The sequence below is a fragment of the Scyliorhinus canicula genome, unplaced genomic scaffold, assembly GCF_902713615.1.
Source record: "Scyliorhinus canicula unplaced genomic scaffold, sScyCan1.1, whole genome shotgun sequence".
In the NCBI taxonomy this organism is placed as follows: domain Eukaryota; kingdom Metazoa; phylum Chordata; class Chondrichthyes; order Carcharhiniformes; family Scyliorhinidae; genus Scyliorhinus; species Scyliorhinus canicula.
Genome location: NW_024055478.1, coordinates 727,963 through 746,334, shown reverse-complemented (window position 1 = coordinate 746,334; position 18,372 = coordinate 727,963). Strand labels below are relative to the sequence as shown.

General features: G+C 45.8%; 1 non-coding gene and 1 gene segment (V, D, J or C); one reads left to right on the top strand and one right to left on the bottom strand.

The window, feature by feature from the left end:
• Nucleotides 1-5,637: 5,637 nt before the first annotated feature.
• Nucleotides 5,638-6,145, bottom strand: LOC119959960. The segment is given in 2 exon segments: nt 5,638-5,981; nt 6,100-6,145. Coding segments are annotated over 2 exon segments (390 nt in total).
• Nucleotides 6,146-14,683: 8,538 nt separating this feature from the next.
• Nucleotides 14,684-14,755, top strand: trnae-uuc. Its single transcript has one exon. It is a non-coding gene; the product is annotated as a tRNA-Glu (tRNA).
• The last annotated feature ends 3,617 nt before the right edge of the window (nt 14,756-18,372 follow it).

Here is an 18,372-nt window from a genome sequence, read left to right as displayed (position 1 = left end):
TGGTGTACGAGACCATCCGCATCTCATAACTTAAGCCACTCGATAATAATCTGCCGACCAGTTTTTGATACCAAAGTGGTTAACCTCGCATTCATCCAAATTATATCGCATCTGTCATTCATTTGCCAACCCACTCAACTAGAATCACACAAATGGGTCTCTCCATCCTCCTGACAGCTCATCCTTCCACCCAACATGTTCCATATCCAAATATGGAGATATCATATTTCGTTCCCTCATCTAAATCATTAATATATATTGCGAATAGCTGAGATCGTTGCACCGATCCTTGCAGAACCCCACTAGTCACTGCATACCATTTGGAAACAGCCGTTAATTCCGACTATTTGTTTCTTATCTGCCAACCAGTTATGTATCCATATCAAAACACAACACCTAACCCCTTTGATTGGTAATGACATCATGATGTAAATAGGTAAACTACGATACTGCTTCATTCTCCGTCTGTCGGTTGCTTTGCAGTTTAGGGAATCGTCTACTAGTGCAGTTATGCAGATCCTTGGTGAATTGAATTGCTTTATATCTACAAGGTTCACTGCAGAAACCCACGAAGGTTCGTTAGGTACCACTTTGCAAACCCAGGGCCACTACTTCTGCAGTGAACCTTGCAGCAGCAAATGCCTGGAATACCACTATGTGGAGGTTCACCCCACCCCCCAAATCTCCCACCACCCTGACTTGGAAATATATCGGATGTTCCTTAGCTGTCGTTGGGTCAAAATACTGGAAATGCCCCCCCCCCCCCTATCAGCACGGTGGGTGTACACACACCTCAGGGACTGCAGCAGTTCAAGAAGGCAGTTCGCCACCACCTTCTGAAAGGGAACTATTTGTAAGGCCACATCTGGAGTATTGGGAGCAGTTTTGGTGTTCTTATCTGAGGAAGGATGCTCTTGCTTTGTAGGGAGTGTAGCGACGGTTTACCAGACTTATTCCTGAGATGGTGGGTCTTCATATGCGGAGAGACGAAATTAGTCAAGATTATATTCATTAAAGTTTAGAAGAGTGAGTAGATTTCATAGAAAGTTTAAAAATTATAATAGGATTAGTCAGAGTAGATTCAGATAGAATGTTCCCGATGGTGGGGAAGTAAAGAACTAGGGGTCATAGTTTGGGGATAAGGGTAAATGTGTTCGGATTGAGCTTGGTGAATCTGTGGAATTTACTGCACAGAAAGTAGTTGGGGACAAAACGTTGTTTAATTTCAAGAAGTAATGAAGTATAGCTGTTGGGGATAATGGGATGAACTGATATGGGGGGAAGGCGGGATCAGGGTATTGAACTTGATCGTCAACCATGATCATAATGAATGGTGGAGCAGGCGTGTAGGGCCTAATGGTATCTCACTGCTTCTATTTTCTACGTTTGGTTCTGTGTAATAGCTTATCGGCATAGAATGAACTCTCAGTAAAGGGACCGTCTCGGTTATCACTTGGACAATAATCACAGTTAAGCTTTTTGCACAGCAGCGACTACACTCCCTCTTTCCGCACCCTGGTGTTCTATGTTACAACCGTCGGTATCTCTGATCAAAGAGCCTATCTAATGGGAGTTATAGAGAGAAACACTGCAGTAACATTCTCCGCGGTAACCCTGCCCACAGGTTCCGTTAGCTATTCTGGCTTTGAGCCTTCCCCCTGTCCTGTGTCATTGGAGACGTTGCTGCAGCTGTTCCGGAACTGTAACTCGGAGAGAGGTTTTTGTACAGTGAATGTCGGGTTTTGTCTCAGTGTGCGGCTCAGTCGCACAGTAATAAACAGCGGCATCAGCGTTCTCTGTGTTTTCAATGAGTAATTCGCCGCGTTTGTCGTCACTGTAAAGATTCAGTTTAAAACGACCGCTTCGGCCCGTCGCTGCTTTCCTTAGAATCCATTCCAGTCCCTGACCGGGTTTCTGTTTGTACCAATTCATGGCGTAAAAGTTCGATACCTCATAGCTGCAGTCCAACCGCACGGAATTCCCTCTCTGGACACTTTTCCACGGGGGAGATTGAAGCACCCGGTCCGAGAGACATCGACCTGCGAAGAAAATAAGATTATGAATCACTGGAACAACAATAACATTTAAAAAACAAACGCTGAAAGTTATTTGGTGCAACTCCTGTACATACACGTTAGAATCGCCAGAATAAATGATGATACATTTAATTGCAGAATGCAGTACATCACTGCAATTAAAATATCAAATCTCAGTGAGAAAACGGGACACAGATCACGTCATAAGAAAATGAATGGAGTCGGAAAATATTGAAATGTCGGCTAATTTATAGACTAAGTCACGTGGTTGTGCTGCGCTTGCGTTGGTTGGAACCGGATATTTTCGATCTGATGGAGGAGGTAATTTATTCTTTTCCTTGCCCTTTTACCGGGTGTTTCACATGTGAACATAGCAGTTGTCTGAAGGGAAGGATGTTCTTCTGCCCCCGGTGGAGAGAAGTGAGGGGAGCCGCACCCCTTTATCAGCATGACTGAGTAAAGGAGAAATCTGATCGCCCTGAGCCGAACTCAGTCTACAATTTCCAGAAAGAGTGTATGGACCCTGAGGGAAAATACAATAATTAACACAATGGAGAGAATTCTATGAACCTTCCCCGACTGAATGTGTGGCGTCTGCGACATTTGCTTAACAAAGTCGTCAGCATATAGAGGGGCACCTGATTGACCCTGTTCTTACAGGATGGATAAAAGCTGTGAAAAGGTCCTCTATAAAGATGTCAACATATTCACGAAAGAAGAGCAGCTATGTCCTGATTGGTTGTGTGGAATCTGCAGCAGGAACTGTTTTGGCCGGGTCAGTCACTGTCTCACCGTGTCTCACTGCTTATCAAACGCTTCAATGTCTGATGAGGCAGTACTCTCAATACTGTCATAACTTTCTCTTCGATCAAAATAGATTCTGAACCGCCCATCACTGTTGTTGGCGCCAATATGATAAATTCAGGGCCCCTTTTTGTTTAGTTGACTGTATGTGTGCATGCATTCGGTACCAATGGTGTCTGCAATGTGTTGGATCTCAATTGGGATAATCCTGATTGTAACTGATTGTGCTATCTTGTGTCACGTTCGAATCTAATGTTATCCTATATAGTCTCTGAGAATCATGTCACATTGCATTGCTGAAAGCCTATTCGTATTGAGACGCTATCTGGTGGCGCTATTTCTCATCTCACGACAGCTATTGTGTCTGATGGGGAATGATGTAGTGCATTGAACACATCTGTTTCAGTAACATTCCTGTTCTTCGCCAGTGAGATAGAGATATTATCTGATTAAGCGACATTTTCTGCAGAAGGGACAGTGGGGAGGAGGAGTGGGGTGGGGTGTATTTATATTTGGAGCTCAAGTGAGGGCACGGCTGATTATACAGACAGTGGGCATCACTTACAGTGGAAGGTGGCAAATGTAGCAGAGTACAAAACCAATGTAGTGATCTCCTATCAACTAAATGTTGCTTCACAGCTCCAGGATGCCAGGTTCGATTCCAGGCTTCAGTCACTGTCTGTGTGGAGTCTGCACGTTCTCCCCGTGGGTTTCCTCCGGGTGCTCCAGTTTCCTCCCACAAGTACCGAAAGACATGCTTGTTTGGTGAATTGGACATTCTGAATTCTCCCTCTGTGCACCCGAACAGGCGCCGGAGTGTGGCGATTAGGGGCTTTTCACAGTAACTTAATTGTAGTGTACTTTGACAATAAAGATTATTGTTATTATTGTTATTAAAGCAAACTTTTAGAATGCTGACAGATTTCTGAAATGGTGCCTTGAGATTATAAAATTGACTGCCCTCATTCCCCAGCGCCATGGGATTTACTGATTGATTTGCTGAAGTGGTCATGAAACCGCTTCCCGATTAACCCAATGCATTCTGTGCTCGTTTCGAGCAGGAAACAAATAAACCGCTGTCAAATGCCCCAACATACCTATACCTACCGTCACAGCCTTCAAGGTCAAATCGGCCTTCTTGAAAGTGAACCCTCGGACAGTAACGAATCCTGTCTGAGTCCATGGTCGTGCACTCAGATCCTATACGTGACAACTGGACGGTGAACTCATGGACGTCCTCCACCTCTCCCTACTCAGTTACGAGGTTCTCATCTACTTCAAGAAGGTAGTTATTCATTAAAGTCCGCCTTCAACAGCATAATCCCAGCCAAACTCATATCAAAACTCTAGAATCTCTGTCTGGCCACTTACGTTGACTCGACGACGAGGAAAGCACAACAGCGCCTCTACTTCTTCAGGAAACTAAGGAAATTCCACATGTCCACATTGACTGTGAACAACTTTTACAGCTGCACCATAGAAAGCATCCTATCTGCTGCATCGCCGCCCTCATATGGCTATTGCTCGGCCGAAGTCCGGAAGAAACTACATAGAGTCCTGAACAAATCCCAGTCCATCACAAGAACCCGCCTCCCATCCACTGACTCCACCTACACCACCCGCCGCCTGGGAAAAGTGGGCAGAATAATCAAAGACCCCTGCCCCCGGGTTATTCGCTCTGCCAACATCTTCCGTCGGGCAGGAAATACAAGGTCTTACAACGGGCACGAACAGGTTCAAAACCAGCTTCTCCCCGCTGTTACCAGACTCCTGAATGGCCTTTAATGGACAGAACTGGACTCTCCACGCATCGTCTCTGCACTCTGCATGCCTCACCCGATGTCATTAACTATGTTTTTACACTGTGTATCTCTCGTATACCCTATGTTTTTCACATACGAAACGATCTGTCTGGACGCAGAACAATAATTTTCACTGTACCTCGGTTCACGTGACAATAAACCCAAATCCAAATCATGATTTGGGCAGAAGAAGGCCATTCGGCCCATCGAGTCTGCACCGGCTCTTGAAAGGTCAACACCTCCACCCTATCCCCATAACCCAGTAGCCCAGTAACCCCACCCAACACTAAGGGCAATTTTGGACACCAAGGGCAATTTAGCGTGGCCAATCCACCTAACCTGCACATCTTTGGACTGTGGGAAGAAACCGGAGCACCCGGAGGAAACCCACGCACACACGGGGAGGATGTGCAGACAGACAGTGACCCAAGCCGGGAATCGAACCTGTGAAGCTGTGAAGCGATTGTGCTATCCGCAATGCTACCGTGCTGCCCCATTTGTAAATGACTTTATTTTGGGAGATTCTCTGTACGCTCAAATTACGAATAGATGTTGCTGTATGCTTATGTCAAATACTTCCTGCTCTTTTATTCGTGTTATTGGTATGCAATACACAATTTGCAGGACTAGTGTAAACTTGGGCGCTTGCAGTTTTCTGCACAAATTGCTTTGGAATTTGCGGGGGAGAGTAATGACGTCGGTTTCAGTGTCTGTAATGTTTTGGGGAAAGTCCAACTTAACATAAAAGGCTTTTCTTCTTAACCCTCATCGAAGAATGATTGAAGTCACGTTATGTGCCTTATCTGTCTATCCGATTGGATTCTGCAGATTATTTTCTCTACTGCTAAAGGAAACTCTTGGATGGCAGTTTTATCTGAGGTTAATTTGGTTTCCCCTTTGTGTGTTTGAGCGGCTGTCAACTCGCTTTGCATCTGTCCACGAGGCTAAGCAATCCTCAATCGACAAGGGCTCACATCTCCTGTTCATGGGACATTTTATTGCACGGGTGTGAGTCTTGTTTCTTTCACTGTGCGTCTGAACGCGCAGTCATACACGGCAGCATCCGACAGGCTCAGATCAGAGTTAATCAAACTGAGGAATTTGTTCGAGGCCTGGAGATCCAGATAGAAGCGCCATTTAAATATATCTGCGTTATCTTCAGAACCATCACGGTCTTTCCTCACGATAAACACAAGTTCCATGTCTGGATGATGTCGGTACCAGTACAGCCTGTAGCCGTTCCATGTAGTAATATAGGTACATCTTAGAGTCACGAGTTCACCTTCTCTCTTAATATCTGATGAGACCGGTTGAGTGACAGAATCTCCAAGACACAGATTTGAAAAAAGTGTCATATTAAAGCAGCAAGTGTTACAACTATCAGCAGGTGACGGCATCGTCTTGAACAATGGTTGGGGTGTGTGAGCAGCTGTGAAATGAAGTTTCCACATGATTACCAGTCAGAAGTGATCTCCACATCACACAGACATTGAGTCGCCGCATTGTCACTGTCCGCTCTGTGAAAGGCCAGTTGGGTATTTGAAGAAACCCGTCCAAAGCCGCCCTTAACAATCTGCTGTGGGGTGGCCGGATGTTCTCACCTCCTTTCCTTCTGTATCCAGTAATGCTGTGTTACCCCCAAGAGTGAGATTGTAGACAATAAATCGAAGCACATCAGACTGGGTTACAATAAATACTCTTATAAATAATCAGATTTAGAGATTTAATTAGCGAAGTGCATAGAAACATGGGAGATTGGCACATGCAAACAGAAATAGGTAATTCGGCCCTTCGGTCCTGTGTTATCATTCAGTTAGATCAGGACTGATCGTCTACCCGAACGCCACGTTCTGGTCCTATCTTCATATCTCTTGATCGGTTCAAGGCATCTGTTGTTTTCTGTCTTGAACATGCTCAATGATTGAGATTCCAGCATTATATATTTTCAAGAAGCAGTTAGATATAGGACTTAGATTTAGGGCGAAACGGATCAAAGGATATGGGGGAAGGCGGAATTATGCTCATGAGTTGGCAGATAAATCATGATCATAATGAATGCCGGAACAGGCTGGAAGAGCCGTAGGGCCTCCGACTGTTCCTATTTTCTATGCTTCTCTCTTATTTGCAAAACTCAAAACGCAGTGTGATTCCGCGATTGAACAGCATTTGCTCCATAATCCCAGTGTGCTGAGAATGACGCTGGCTCTGACCATGTCGCCCTCTGGTGGTTATGGACTTAACTGTACACCGTTCGGACATTTGATGAAAACTGAAAATGAGAACATCAATTATCGGGGAGCGCAGGAGGGATGAAATACACAGACCCTGCAGCTTGTCCACAACGATCATCGATACAAGTTGAAAAAACAGGAAATATAAGTTAATAGTTGAGTCTGCTTGGTGTGATTTGTCGTTGTTCATTCTACAGTTCACAATGAGAAATACCTACAGGCGGAAGCTGGCAATTTCCATTCTTGAATGCATTTGTTATTTTCATATGTCCAGGTAAGTGTTACACAAGCCGAGACATTCACCAACAACATTTCCCCATAAACTGACGATGGGCAAACGCATACTGATAACTGATATGTTGTTATTAAGAATGAGTATAATTTATATTCAGATGACAGCCATACATTTAACAGAATTCAATGTAAGAGGTTTAAAGCAGACCAAGGCAGACCAGCAGCACGGTTCAATTCCCATACCAGCCTCCCCGAACAGGCGCCGGAATGTGGCGACTAAGGGATTTCACAGTAACTTAATTGAAGCCTACTCGTGAAAATAAGCGATTTTCATTTCACTTCATTTCAGGTATCACGAGAAGCAAGATGGTGCGCATGTGGAAGATCTTCGACCCCCACTTATAACATCGCTGAAGAGTTGTTATGTGCATGAACACTTTGACAGTTTTTGTACAGGTTCAGCGGGTTCAGGGTGTCTGTGGGTCTCAGTGCGCAGTAATACATCGCGGAGTCAGTCAGTTGTGCCTCAGAGAGTTTCAGCGGGACAGTCAGACCAGATTCATCGAGCTTCGCTGAAAAACGGTTCTCTGGAATGCCCTCTGTTTTCTCGCTAAATCTGCTCCTTTGCAACAAGTACTCTAAGGAGCCGCTGGCATTCAGGCGGTACCAATGCAGGTAAGGAACGTCTCTGCTTGCAGATGTGAAATTGCAGAACAATTCAATGTCACCTCCTTCATGGACTGAGGTGTCAGCTGGTGTCTGTGAAACTGAATCTCCTCGACAATACCCTGTAAGTGACCAGAGCGATATTAAATAAAAAAATGTCGCTGCAGTATCTATCCCCATTATCAGACGATTACTCGCAACACTGACCTGGGAATTAAATCAGAAGTGTTAAGCAGAAAGACATTCCCTAAAAAATGTGACTCAAGGAGGAGGGATATTGTTCAGAACAAAAAGCCCTTTGAACAACTTTCAGCACTTTCCAGCGGGGTAAGATTAGGGGCAGTGGGGGAGAATGCGAATTTTGCAGACGAGTTTTCAGAGTTAAGTTCAGATCGGTCTGAATGATTGTTTCTGCACTTAGAAACAAGGCATGGATATTTCTGTGTTCTCTGCACTAACCGCTTAAATACAAATTATGAGATAGATGTGAAACGCAGAGTTACGTAACATTCGAACTTACCAGTTAAGACAGCAGCTGCTGTAAAGATAAAGGAAAAAGTAACAGTGAACATATTCACAGAGATGGTGGCGGGTTTGAAGAGGCTCCTTCCACCTGAAATAGTTTCCACTCAAGAACTGGTTACAGGTTGACTCATATCCAGCCTCTTTGCGGATTGGCTAGTTTGTGACAGAAACACCAGGGAATAACCAATCAACCCATTATTCTCCAAATCATCCAATCAATTTGCAGGTTCTTTGTTCTCTAATTCATGACGTCAGAACTGGGAGCGGCAAACAGAGTGAAATTGAATCTGAAATTCGCACCGAGTGTAAATTGTTTTATTCGAAATTGGTTATTCTTGGATCCGTCCTATTGAGTAGAAGGCGATGAACTTCCACAGGAGGGTGCTTGTTAAATAATTCTAAAATTGTTCTCTCACTGCTGGGAACTGTTTGTGTAGAAAGCCCAAGGTTAGCCCATGAAGATGTCCAGTCAGTGAAATATTTAAAGTGGATCTGTGCCGGTGATTAACATTAATATTTATGCTGTATCCCTCTGCTGTTTGTCACGGATTGTATGTTGTGAATATCAATCTTCACACCGACAGTTTTCCTCTATGACCAGACGACAAGCACAGAGTTTCAGTTCAGAACCTACTTATTCAAGCTATATGAGGGGAGATAACATAGAACATAGAACAGTACAGCACAGAACAGGCCCTTCGGCCCTCAATGTTGTGCCGAGCAATGATCACCCTACTCAAACCCACGTATCCACCCTATACCCGTAACCCAACAACCCCCCCTTGACCTTACTTTTTTTTAGGACACTACGGGCAATTTAGCATGGCCAATCCACCTAACCCGCACATCTTTGGACTGTGGGAGGAAACCGGAGCACCCGGAGGAAACCCACGCACACACGGGGAGGACGTGCAGACTCCGCACAGACAGTGACCCAGCCGGGAACCGAACCTGGGACCCTGGAGCTGTGAAGCATTTATGCTAACCACCATGCTACCGTGCTGCCCCACCACCATGCTACCGTGCTGCCCCTATAAGCACCCACAAGGTGATTTGCCGGCTCCCCGATCATGGAGAATACAGAACAATTATAGTTTTCATATATTACAGGTAATTAACTTACGCTAACAAAAATAATACCGTAGCACTGCAGCGCCAGGGACCCAGGTTCAATTCCGGCCTTACGTGAGTGTCTTGTGAAGCTTTCACATTCTGCGTGCACTTCCTTCGGTTGCTCCGGTTTTCTACCATAGATGAGCAGGTTAGGTGCAGTTACAGGACAGGCGATTATGCCTAGGTAAGGTGGTCTTTCCATGCAGACTCCGACAGGTCGAATGGCCTCTTTCTGCATTGCGGAGATTGCAACAAACAGCAGATGACAACCTCTCAACGTGCAGTTCCCGTGTTCCACAATTCAGCAATTCACAGCAAAGCTCTTTGTTTTCCGATTAATGATAATAATGTAGAGGGAGGGAGAGGGTGAAAGTGTTCTCCTCACAAAAGGAACGAGGACTTCAGTAAAGACAATGTTGGGCACTGAACAGGATCAGTCTTTGAGGTAGGATAGCGGAGTGACATTATTGAGGTAGGATAGCGGAGTGTCTTTATTTTGTCAGAGCCCGAGATTCCCTTGAAATAATCTGCTCAGCGGCGGCAGAAAGCGGATAGAGTGCTGGATTGAATTAACACAAACAGGTATTCAGCAAAACTGATCTACATATTGTGATTTCTCAATGAGAGGATGTGAGAGTGCCTTGCCGGTTTTTGTACAGCGGGTCAGGGTTGGGCTGATGTACACGGCGAAACTATGGCTGACCTATGAAGACTGGCAATACTATTTTGAGACTCCAGAAGCGGCCAATGACTTTATCAAGGAACATCAACTGAGGGGAACTGAACTGAACAATTTTGCGATGAGGTGCTGGCAGTTTGAAGTAATTGAGATGGGGTAGACCGGGGGTTGGAGGGAGGGGTGGGTTTCTTTTACACCGATTTTTATTGTTGGGTTGACTAACCGTGCAGGGGTGAAAGGTTTGTAAGGGGACGGCTCCCCCACTCCCTCTCTCCCCTCTCCCCCACCCCATCCTGCTGCCTGGGGCTGTGCTTCTTTTTATTTGTCTTTGGCAGAGGTGACCTGTGGTTCGATCTGTTTGGGTGGGGAAAGGGTAGTTTATCCGGGAACTTTCTTCACAGAACAGAGAGGTGAGGGCGGGGGAGGGGGGTGGCGGGGGGGGAGGGAGGTCAGTCGGAGGAGCTTTTGGGAAAGAGTTTCTAGGCTGGCAGATAATGCTGGTGAACGGAAGTGAGGTGGGGGGGGGGAAGGCCGAGAGAGGTGGCTGTAGAGGGTATGGGGGAGGGGGCGGGGGGGGGAGGGAGAGGGTTGGGGTGAAGGGAGGGGTATGCGACGAGGTGAGGTTTGATAAGAAACATGGTCAGGGGCGGAGAAAAGAAGAGTCTTGGATGGGCTAGGTACAGGGTGAAATTTTCTTTTTATAAAACATTTTATTTGTGGTATTTGTGATTTTGTAACAACAACAGAAGAAACCATGTGCACACAAATATATACACTGTGCAAAGGCCGTCTTCCTCCCTCACAGGTCCCACTGTTCTTACACACTAATCTAAACTACCCCTCCCCTCTCTGCTGACGGTTAATTTTCTCGATAGAAGTCGGCGAACGGCTACCACCTCCGGGCGAACCCTGACATTGACCCTCTCAAGGCGAACTTGATTTTCTCCAGACAGAGAAAGCTGGCCATGTCCGATAGCCAGGTCTCCATCTTCGGGGGCTTTGAGTCCCTCCAAGCTAATAATATCCGTCTGCCGGCTACCAGGGAAGCGAAGGCCAGAACGTCTGCCTCTTTCTCCTCCTGGATTCCCGGGTCTTCCAACACTCCGAAAATCGCCACCTCTGGACTCGGTGCCACCCTTGTTTTTAACACGTGGACATAATGCCCGCAAACCTCTGCCAGAATCCCCTAAGCTTCGGGCATGCCCAGAACATATGGACATGGTTTGCTGGTCCTCCTGTATACCTTGCACACCTGTCTTCTATCCCAAAAAACCTGCTCATCTGGACCACTGACATGTGTGCCCGGTGAACGACCTTAAACTGTATCAGGCTGAGCCTGCAACATGTTGTGGACGCGTTGACTCTACTCAATGCATCCGCCCAGAGACCATCCTCTATCTCTCTTCCTAGCTCCTCTTCCCATTTGTGTCTCAGCTCCTCGATCTGCATTTCCTCTGACCCCATGAGTTCTTTATAGATGTCCGAAAACTTTCTCTATCCCAGCCATACTCTGGAAATTACCCTGTCCTGTGTCCCCCTTGGTGGTAGGAGCGGGTAGGTTGAGACCTGTGTGCGTAGGAAGTCCCGTGCCTGCAGGTACTTAAACTGCATAGGGTGAAATTAACGGGGTTAGAGCTGAAAGGTAAGGATTGCGGATGGCAGAGGCACTGGAGGTGTAAGCCGCCGCTAAGGCTGATATCATGGTACGTGCGAGTGCTCAATGGACCGGTGAAGAGATCTGGGGTCTTTGCCCATCGAAGGAGTTTAAAAGCGGGGGGGGGGGGGGGGGGGGGTCTTTCTGCAGGAGATGCTCCCACGCGTGAAGGACCAGGCTAGGCTGAAGAAGGGGTGGGTGGGTCAGGTTTTCCACTCGGGGTTTGATTCAAAGTCGCGGGGGGTGGCCATGTGGATGAGTAAGAAAACGGGGTTTGTGAGCGCGAAGGAAGTAATCGACCCGGGTGGGAGATATGTGATAGTGAGTGGGGTATTAGCAGGTAAGCTGGTGGTATTGGTGAATGTGCATGCACCGACTTGGAACAATGTAGTTTTTATGTGGGTTTCTGGAACGATCCACTTGACCACGCACCAGTTGATTATGGGAAGAGATTTTAATTGTGTCCTAGAACCGACGGTAGACAGGTCGAGCCCCAGGTCAATGGATAGAATATAAACGGCAAAGGAGTTGGGCGGGTCTATAGAAAAGATGGTGATGGTGGACCTGTGGTGCTTCAAGAACCCCGGCGGAAGGGAGCATCTCTTTTTTTCACATATGTAGGGTTCAGGGTCGTTTTGGATGGGGTGAAGGAGGTAGAGTACACGGGGATAGTAATCTCGGATCATGCACCCCACTGGCTGGAGATTCAGCTCAGATCGGGACGAGAGCAAAAGCCGGCGTGGAGGCTCGTTTCGGGGTTGTTAGCAGATAGAGGGTATTGGGACAAAGTGCAGGCTCTGGTTAAAGATTATGCGAGGAGGAAAAAATTGCAGGGGCAATTCGATAGGTTGACAATGGGGAAGGTGGTAGGACAGCTGCCAATGCAGGAAGATACGGGCCCTTCAGTTTTTGACTTCCATGCTATGTGTTAGTGTAGATCCCTCCCATTCAGGCTTTGTTTAAATGAGCAGATTATCTTATGAGGAAAGGTTGGACAGACTAGCCTGGTATCCGCTGCGGTTTAGAAGAGGAATAGGCTACTTGATTAAAATGCGGGGGTTGACAAGGTGGCTGTGAAAAGGATATGTCCTGCTGTGGCAGAGTCTAGAAGTAGGCTTCGCTGTTTCAAATTAAAAGTCGCCCACCCAAAGCAGAAGTGAGGAAATTTTCGTTCCTCACCTTGAACTTTCTTCCTCAAAAGGCCGTGGATGCAAAGCCGTTGAATATTCTTGAGGCAGAGGTAGATAGGTTCTCAATAGGCAAGGGGGTGAAAGGTTGTCGAAGGTAGGTGTGAAAGTGGAGTTGTGGTTGATTTCAGCTCTGATGTTATTTAATAATGAAATTCCAAATGGGGATGAGTCAGATCTACACAGAGTGGACTGTTCAATTTCACAGCGCCAGGGACCCGGGGTCGAATCTGACCCTGGCGAGTGATGAATTCCTTACCTGCACAGCGCCGTCGACCAAATCTTTAAACTCGGAGAGTCAGTAGGCAGTGAGCTGATACACCTCTGGGGCTTCTATCTGCTAGCTGGCAGGGAAATTGCTCAGATATTTAGCAGTTAGCCCTCGCAGTGGAAGGGCTGATCCATTGAAGGATGCTTAGATCAGCGCAATGTCCAACAATCTATATTGTCAATGCGTTGAGGCCAGCCGGTCACTGGGCTGATACATACAATGAACCACATTCACCTGCAGAGGTACATTGCTCAGGTTTTCATAATTGATACTGGTATATTGCTCAGATCTACATTTCATTAATTCACATTTTTTGTATTGCTGCATCATTTTTAATCGCTGTCTGCTTTCCTATTCTCTGTCTACTTTTTAAGGCACAAATATTCCCATCTGTCCTATCGTTTCTTCGGCCATCCACCGCATCTTTGTGATTCCTGCTGCCAGCTGGAGACTCACCCTATCCAATTCACACATTCCCTTTAGATCTTTTAATTTCTATGCTATAAAGTGATTTCTACCAGCTTTGAAGAATTTTCAGTCTCAATAACCTTTAATTGCTTGATCTGATCTTCCCATACAAGCCAAATATGAAGGAAATAATGATTCCAACAGAAATATGACTGATAAACTAATAATGTATCTCTCTCTTCCTCTCCGATCAAGTTTTCGGTCTGATTTGATTCTGCAGTTAAGTTTTCTCAGCCGATCCTTGATGCAATTTGTTGACGGTTTCACGGGAAGTTAATGTGTTTTCCTTGATGTGTTTGAGCGGCCATCAACGTCATTTTCTGATCTCAATCTTTCCGTCCAATGAAACGATCTCACATCTGCCTGTCATTTCCTCAGATAAGATTTGAATGAGTTTCCGTGATCACCCGAATCTCTTTGACCAACAATATTAAATCTCTGAGGATGAAGACAGTCAGTAAGTGAGCACAGTCTCTGGTGTGAGAGAGAATCAGTGAGGGAGAATCAGCGGTTTTATCTGATCTGCTCCACTCGGTCATTGTGCATGTTGTTTAATTTTAAGACGGCTCACGAAGAACGTTGATATCATTGCCATGTGGGTGGCCTGTTAACACGGAGCTATTCGCTCTGAACGGGAGATTTCCTTCGGTTGCTATTGTAAATGAAACAATATACTGATTGGACATTCGCGTCTTTGCGATTATGGTCACACATCTCTCAGTGGAGGTTTCTCCAGAGAGGTCCCAGGATATTTTCTCGATTATGTTAATCTGCGCCCTCAGTTCATTTGCCTCGTCGTTAAGACTCCTCGCATAAAAGCAAATGCAATCCAGCCTTGCCTTGTGTCTTCACTCTGCCTCCCAAGCTGATTTGGTATTTATCCTCTATTTGGCTGTTTATGACCCTGAGAAAAGTTTAACCAAACATACCCTGATGGACAAGCCAGTTCCAGTGAATAGAGCGAATGAGTGAATTGATCATGGTCAGTGATTCTGGAGCTCAACCCAGCGGTTTCCCTGGTGGTCTAGTGGTTAGGATTCGGCGCTTTCACCGCCGTGGCCCGGGTTCAATTCCCGGTCAGGGAATTGTTCTTGTTGCTGCTGTATGAACTGTCACAATGATATATTCCATCGGCATTTCGTGTGAGGTCAAGATGAGGAATCAGATCTGGAATTTTGTTTTTATTCCATTTAACCGAGAATTCATTTTCCAGACATTCATCGTAAATTACTATTAATGTACAGGATTAGAACTTTCCTGGAGGTTCGAATCAGTTTTCGGATCTACCACCTTAACCAGTGAGCCAATGGTACAGCCCAGGCATGGAAACTAATGGTGTTCTGATAAAATCATAGCCTCAATTGCAGAATGAAATAATATTTACTTCTGACATTTTCAATTCTTTCCGCCCATGACTGATTCTCTCCGTGGTTCTCTCTGTGCAGTATTCTCTGTGGTTTACATAGTATAGAAATTGGGGGAGAGGAATAGACCGTTCGGCCCAAGTAAATTGTGTCTGCGCATGTACTCCAGACCAGACTGTCCCCTCCCGTCCGATATCTAATTGACCATTTCCATCCAGCTCCCTGTGTCCGTCTAGTCTGTTCTCTTTCCAGTATTTCCAAGTCTTCCCATAAATGTATCAATACTCTCTGCTCCAAGCTCCATGTGGCAACAGGTTCCATCTTCTCACAATCCTGTATTTAAATTTCTTCTACTTCATATCTGCCTCTGTTCGGTTACTCATATATATCAACACAGAAAACCGGTGCAGGAGCAGACCATTCTTCGAGCCTGCACCACCACTCAAATGTTCATGGCTGATAATGCAAATCCCATCTCACACTACGACTTTCTTTCCATTCCCCTCTCTCCCTTTAGCCGCAAGGGCCACTTCCAGCTCCCTCTTGAATATATCGAACAAACTGGCCCTCACTGCTTTCTGTGGCAGAGACTTCAATAAGTCGACAACTCTGTAAGAGAAGAAGTTCTGCCTCATCTCAGACTTGAATGGCGCATTCTTTATTCATCGGCTGTGACCCCCTAGTCCCAACATCGGGAACATTCATCCCGCATCTAACCCGTGCAGTCCCATCAGGATTGTATATGTATCCAGGATTCTATATGTTGTATATGTTTCTATGAGATCCCCTCTTATTCTGAACAGGCGCCGGAATGTGGCGACTAGGAGCTTTTCACAGTAACTTCATTTGAAGTCTACTTGTGACAATAAGCGATTTTCATTTCATTTCATTTCATTTCTTCTAAACTTCAGTGAGTCCAAACCCAGTCGATCCAATCTTTCTTCATATGTCAGTTCTGCCATCCCGGAAATTAGTCTGGTGAACTTTCGCTGGACATGCTCAAAAGCAAGAATGTCTTTCCTCAAACTAAAACTACACACAATACTCAAGGTGCGGCCTCACCAAGGCTCCATATAACTGTTGAAAGCAATCCCACCTCCTATGCTCAAACCTTCTCTATCTGAAGGCCAGAATACCATAGGCTTTCCTTGTAGCCTGCTGTACCTGCATGCCAACCTTCAACGACTGTACATAGAACATAGAACATAGAACACTACAGCGCAGTACGGGCCCTTCGGCCCTCGATGTTGCGCCGACCTGTGAAACCATCTGAAGCCTATCTGACCTACACTATTCCATTTTCATCCATATGTCTATCCAGTGACCACTTAAATGCCCTTAAAGTTGGCGAGTCTACTACTATTGCAGGCAGGGCGTTCCACACCCCGACTACTCTCTGAGTAAAGAAACTGCCTCTGACATCTGTCCTATATCTCTCACCCCTCAATTTAAAGCTATGTCCCCTCGTGTTGGTCATCACCATCCGAGGAAAAAGACTCTCACTGTCCACCCTATCTAACCCTCTGACTATCTTATATGTCTCTATTAAGTCACCTCTCAGCCTTCTCCTCTCTAACGAAAACAACCTCAATTCCCTGAGCCTTTCCTCGTAAGACCTTCCCTCCATACCAGGCAACATCCTAGTAAATCTCCTCTGAACCCTTTCCAAAGCTTCCACATCCTTCCTATAATGTGGTGACCAGAACTGCACGCAGTACTCCAGGTGTGGCCGCACCAGAGTTATGTACAGCTGCAGCATGACCTTGTGGTTCCGAAACTCAATCCCCCTGCTTATAAAGGCTAGCACACCATATGCCTTCTTAACAGCCCTATTAACCTGGGTGGCAACTTTCAGGGATTTATGTACCTGGATGCCGAGATCTCTCTGTTCATCTACACTACCAAGAATCTTGCCATTAGCCCAGTACTCTGCATTCCTGTTACTCCTTCCAAAGTGAACCACCTCACACTTTTCCGCATTAAACTCCATCTGCCACCTCTCAGCCCAGCTCTGCAGCTTATCTATGTCCCTCTGTATCCTATAACATCCTTCAGCACTATCCACAACTCCACCGACCTTCGTGTCATCTGCAAATTTACTAACCCATCCTTCTACACCCTCTTCCAGGTCATTTATAAAAATGACAAACAGCAGTGGCCCCAAAACAGATCCTTGCGGTACACCACTTGTAACTGAACTCCAGGATGAACATTTGCCATCAACCACCACCCTCTGTCTTCTTTCAGCTAGCCAATTACTGATCCAAACCGCTAAATCACCTTCAATTCCATACTTCCTTATTTTCTGCAATAGCCTACCGTGGGGAACCTTATCAAACGCCTTACTGAAATCCATATACACCACATCAACAGCTTTACCCTGATCCACCTGTTTGGTCACCTTCTCAAAAAACTCAATAAGGTTTGTGAGACATGACCTACCCTTCACAAAACCGTGTTGAGTATCGCTAATCAACTTGTTCTTTTCAAGATGATTATAAACCCTATCTCTTATAACCTTTTCCAACATTTTACCCACAACCGAAGTAAGGCTCACAGGTCTATAATTACCAGGGTTGTCTCTACTCCCCTTCTTGAACAAGGGGACAACATTTGCTATCCTCCAGTCTTCCGGCACTATTCCTGTCGACAAAGACGACATAAAGATCAAGGACAAAGGCTCTGCAATCTCCTCCCTGGCTTCCCAGAGAATCCTAGGATAAATCCCATCTGGCCCAGGGGACTTATCTATTTTGACATTTTCTAAAATTGCTAACACCTCCTCCTTTTGAACCTCAATTCCATCTAGCCTGGTCGACTGAACCTGAGTGTTCTCCTCGACAACATTGTCTTTCTCCAGTGTAAACACTGACGAAAAATATCCATTTAATGCTTCCCCTATCTCCTCTGATTCCACACACAACTTTCCACTACTATCCTTGATTGGCCCTAATCTTACTCGAGTCATTCTTTTGTTCCTGATATACCTATAGAAAGCCTTAGGGTTTTCCTTGATCCTATCCGCCAACGACTTTTCGTGTCCTCTCCTCGCTCTTCTTAACTCTCCCTTTAGGTCCTTCCTGGCTAACTTGTAACTCTCAAGTGCCCTAACTGAGCCTTCATGTCTCATCCTAACATAAGCCTTCTTCTTCCTCTTGACAAGTGCTTCAACTTCCTTAGTAAACCACGGCTCCCTTGCTCGACAACTTCCTCCCTGCCTGACAGGTACATACTTATCAAGGACACGCAGTAGCTGTTCCTTGAAAAAGCTCCACATTTCGATTGTACCCATCCCCTGCAGTTTCCTTCCCCATCCTATACCTCCTAAATCTTGCCGA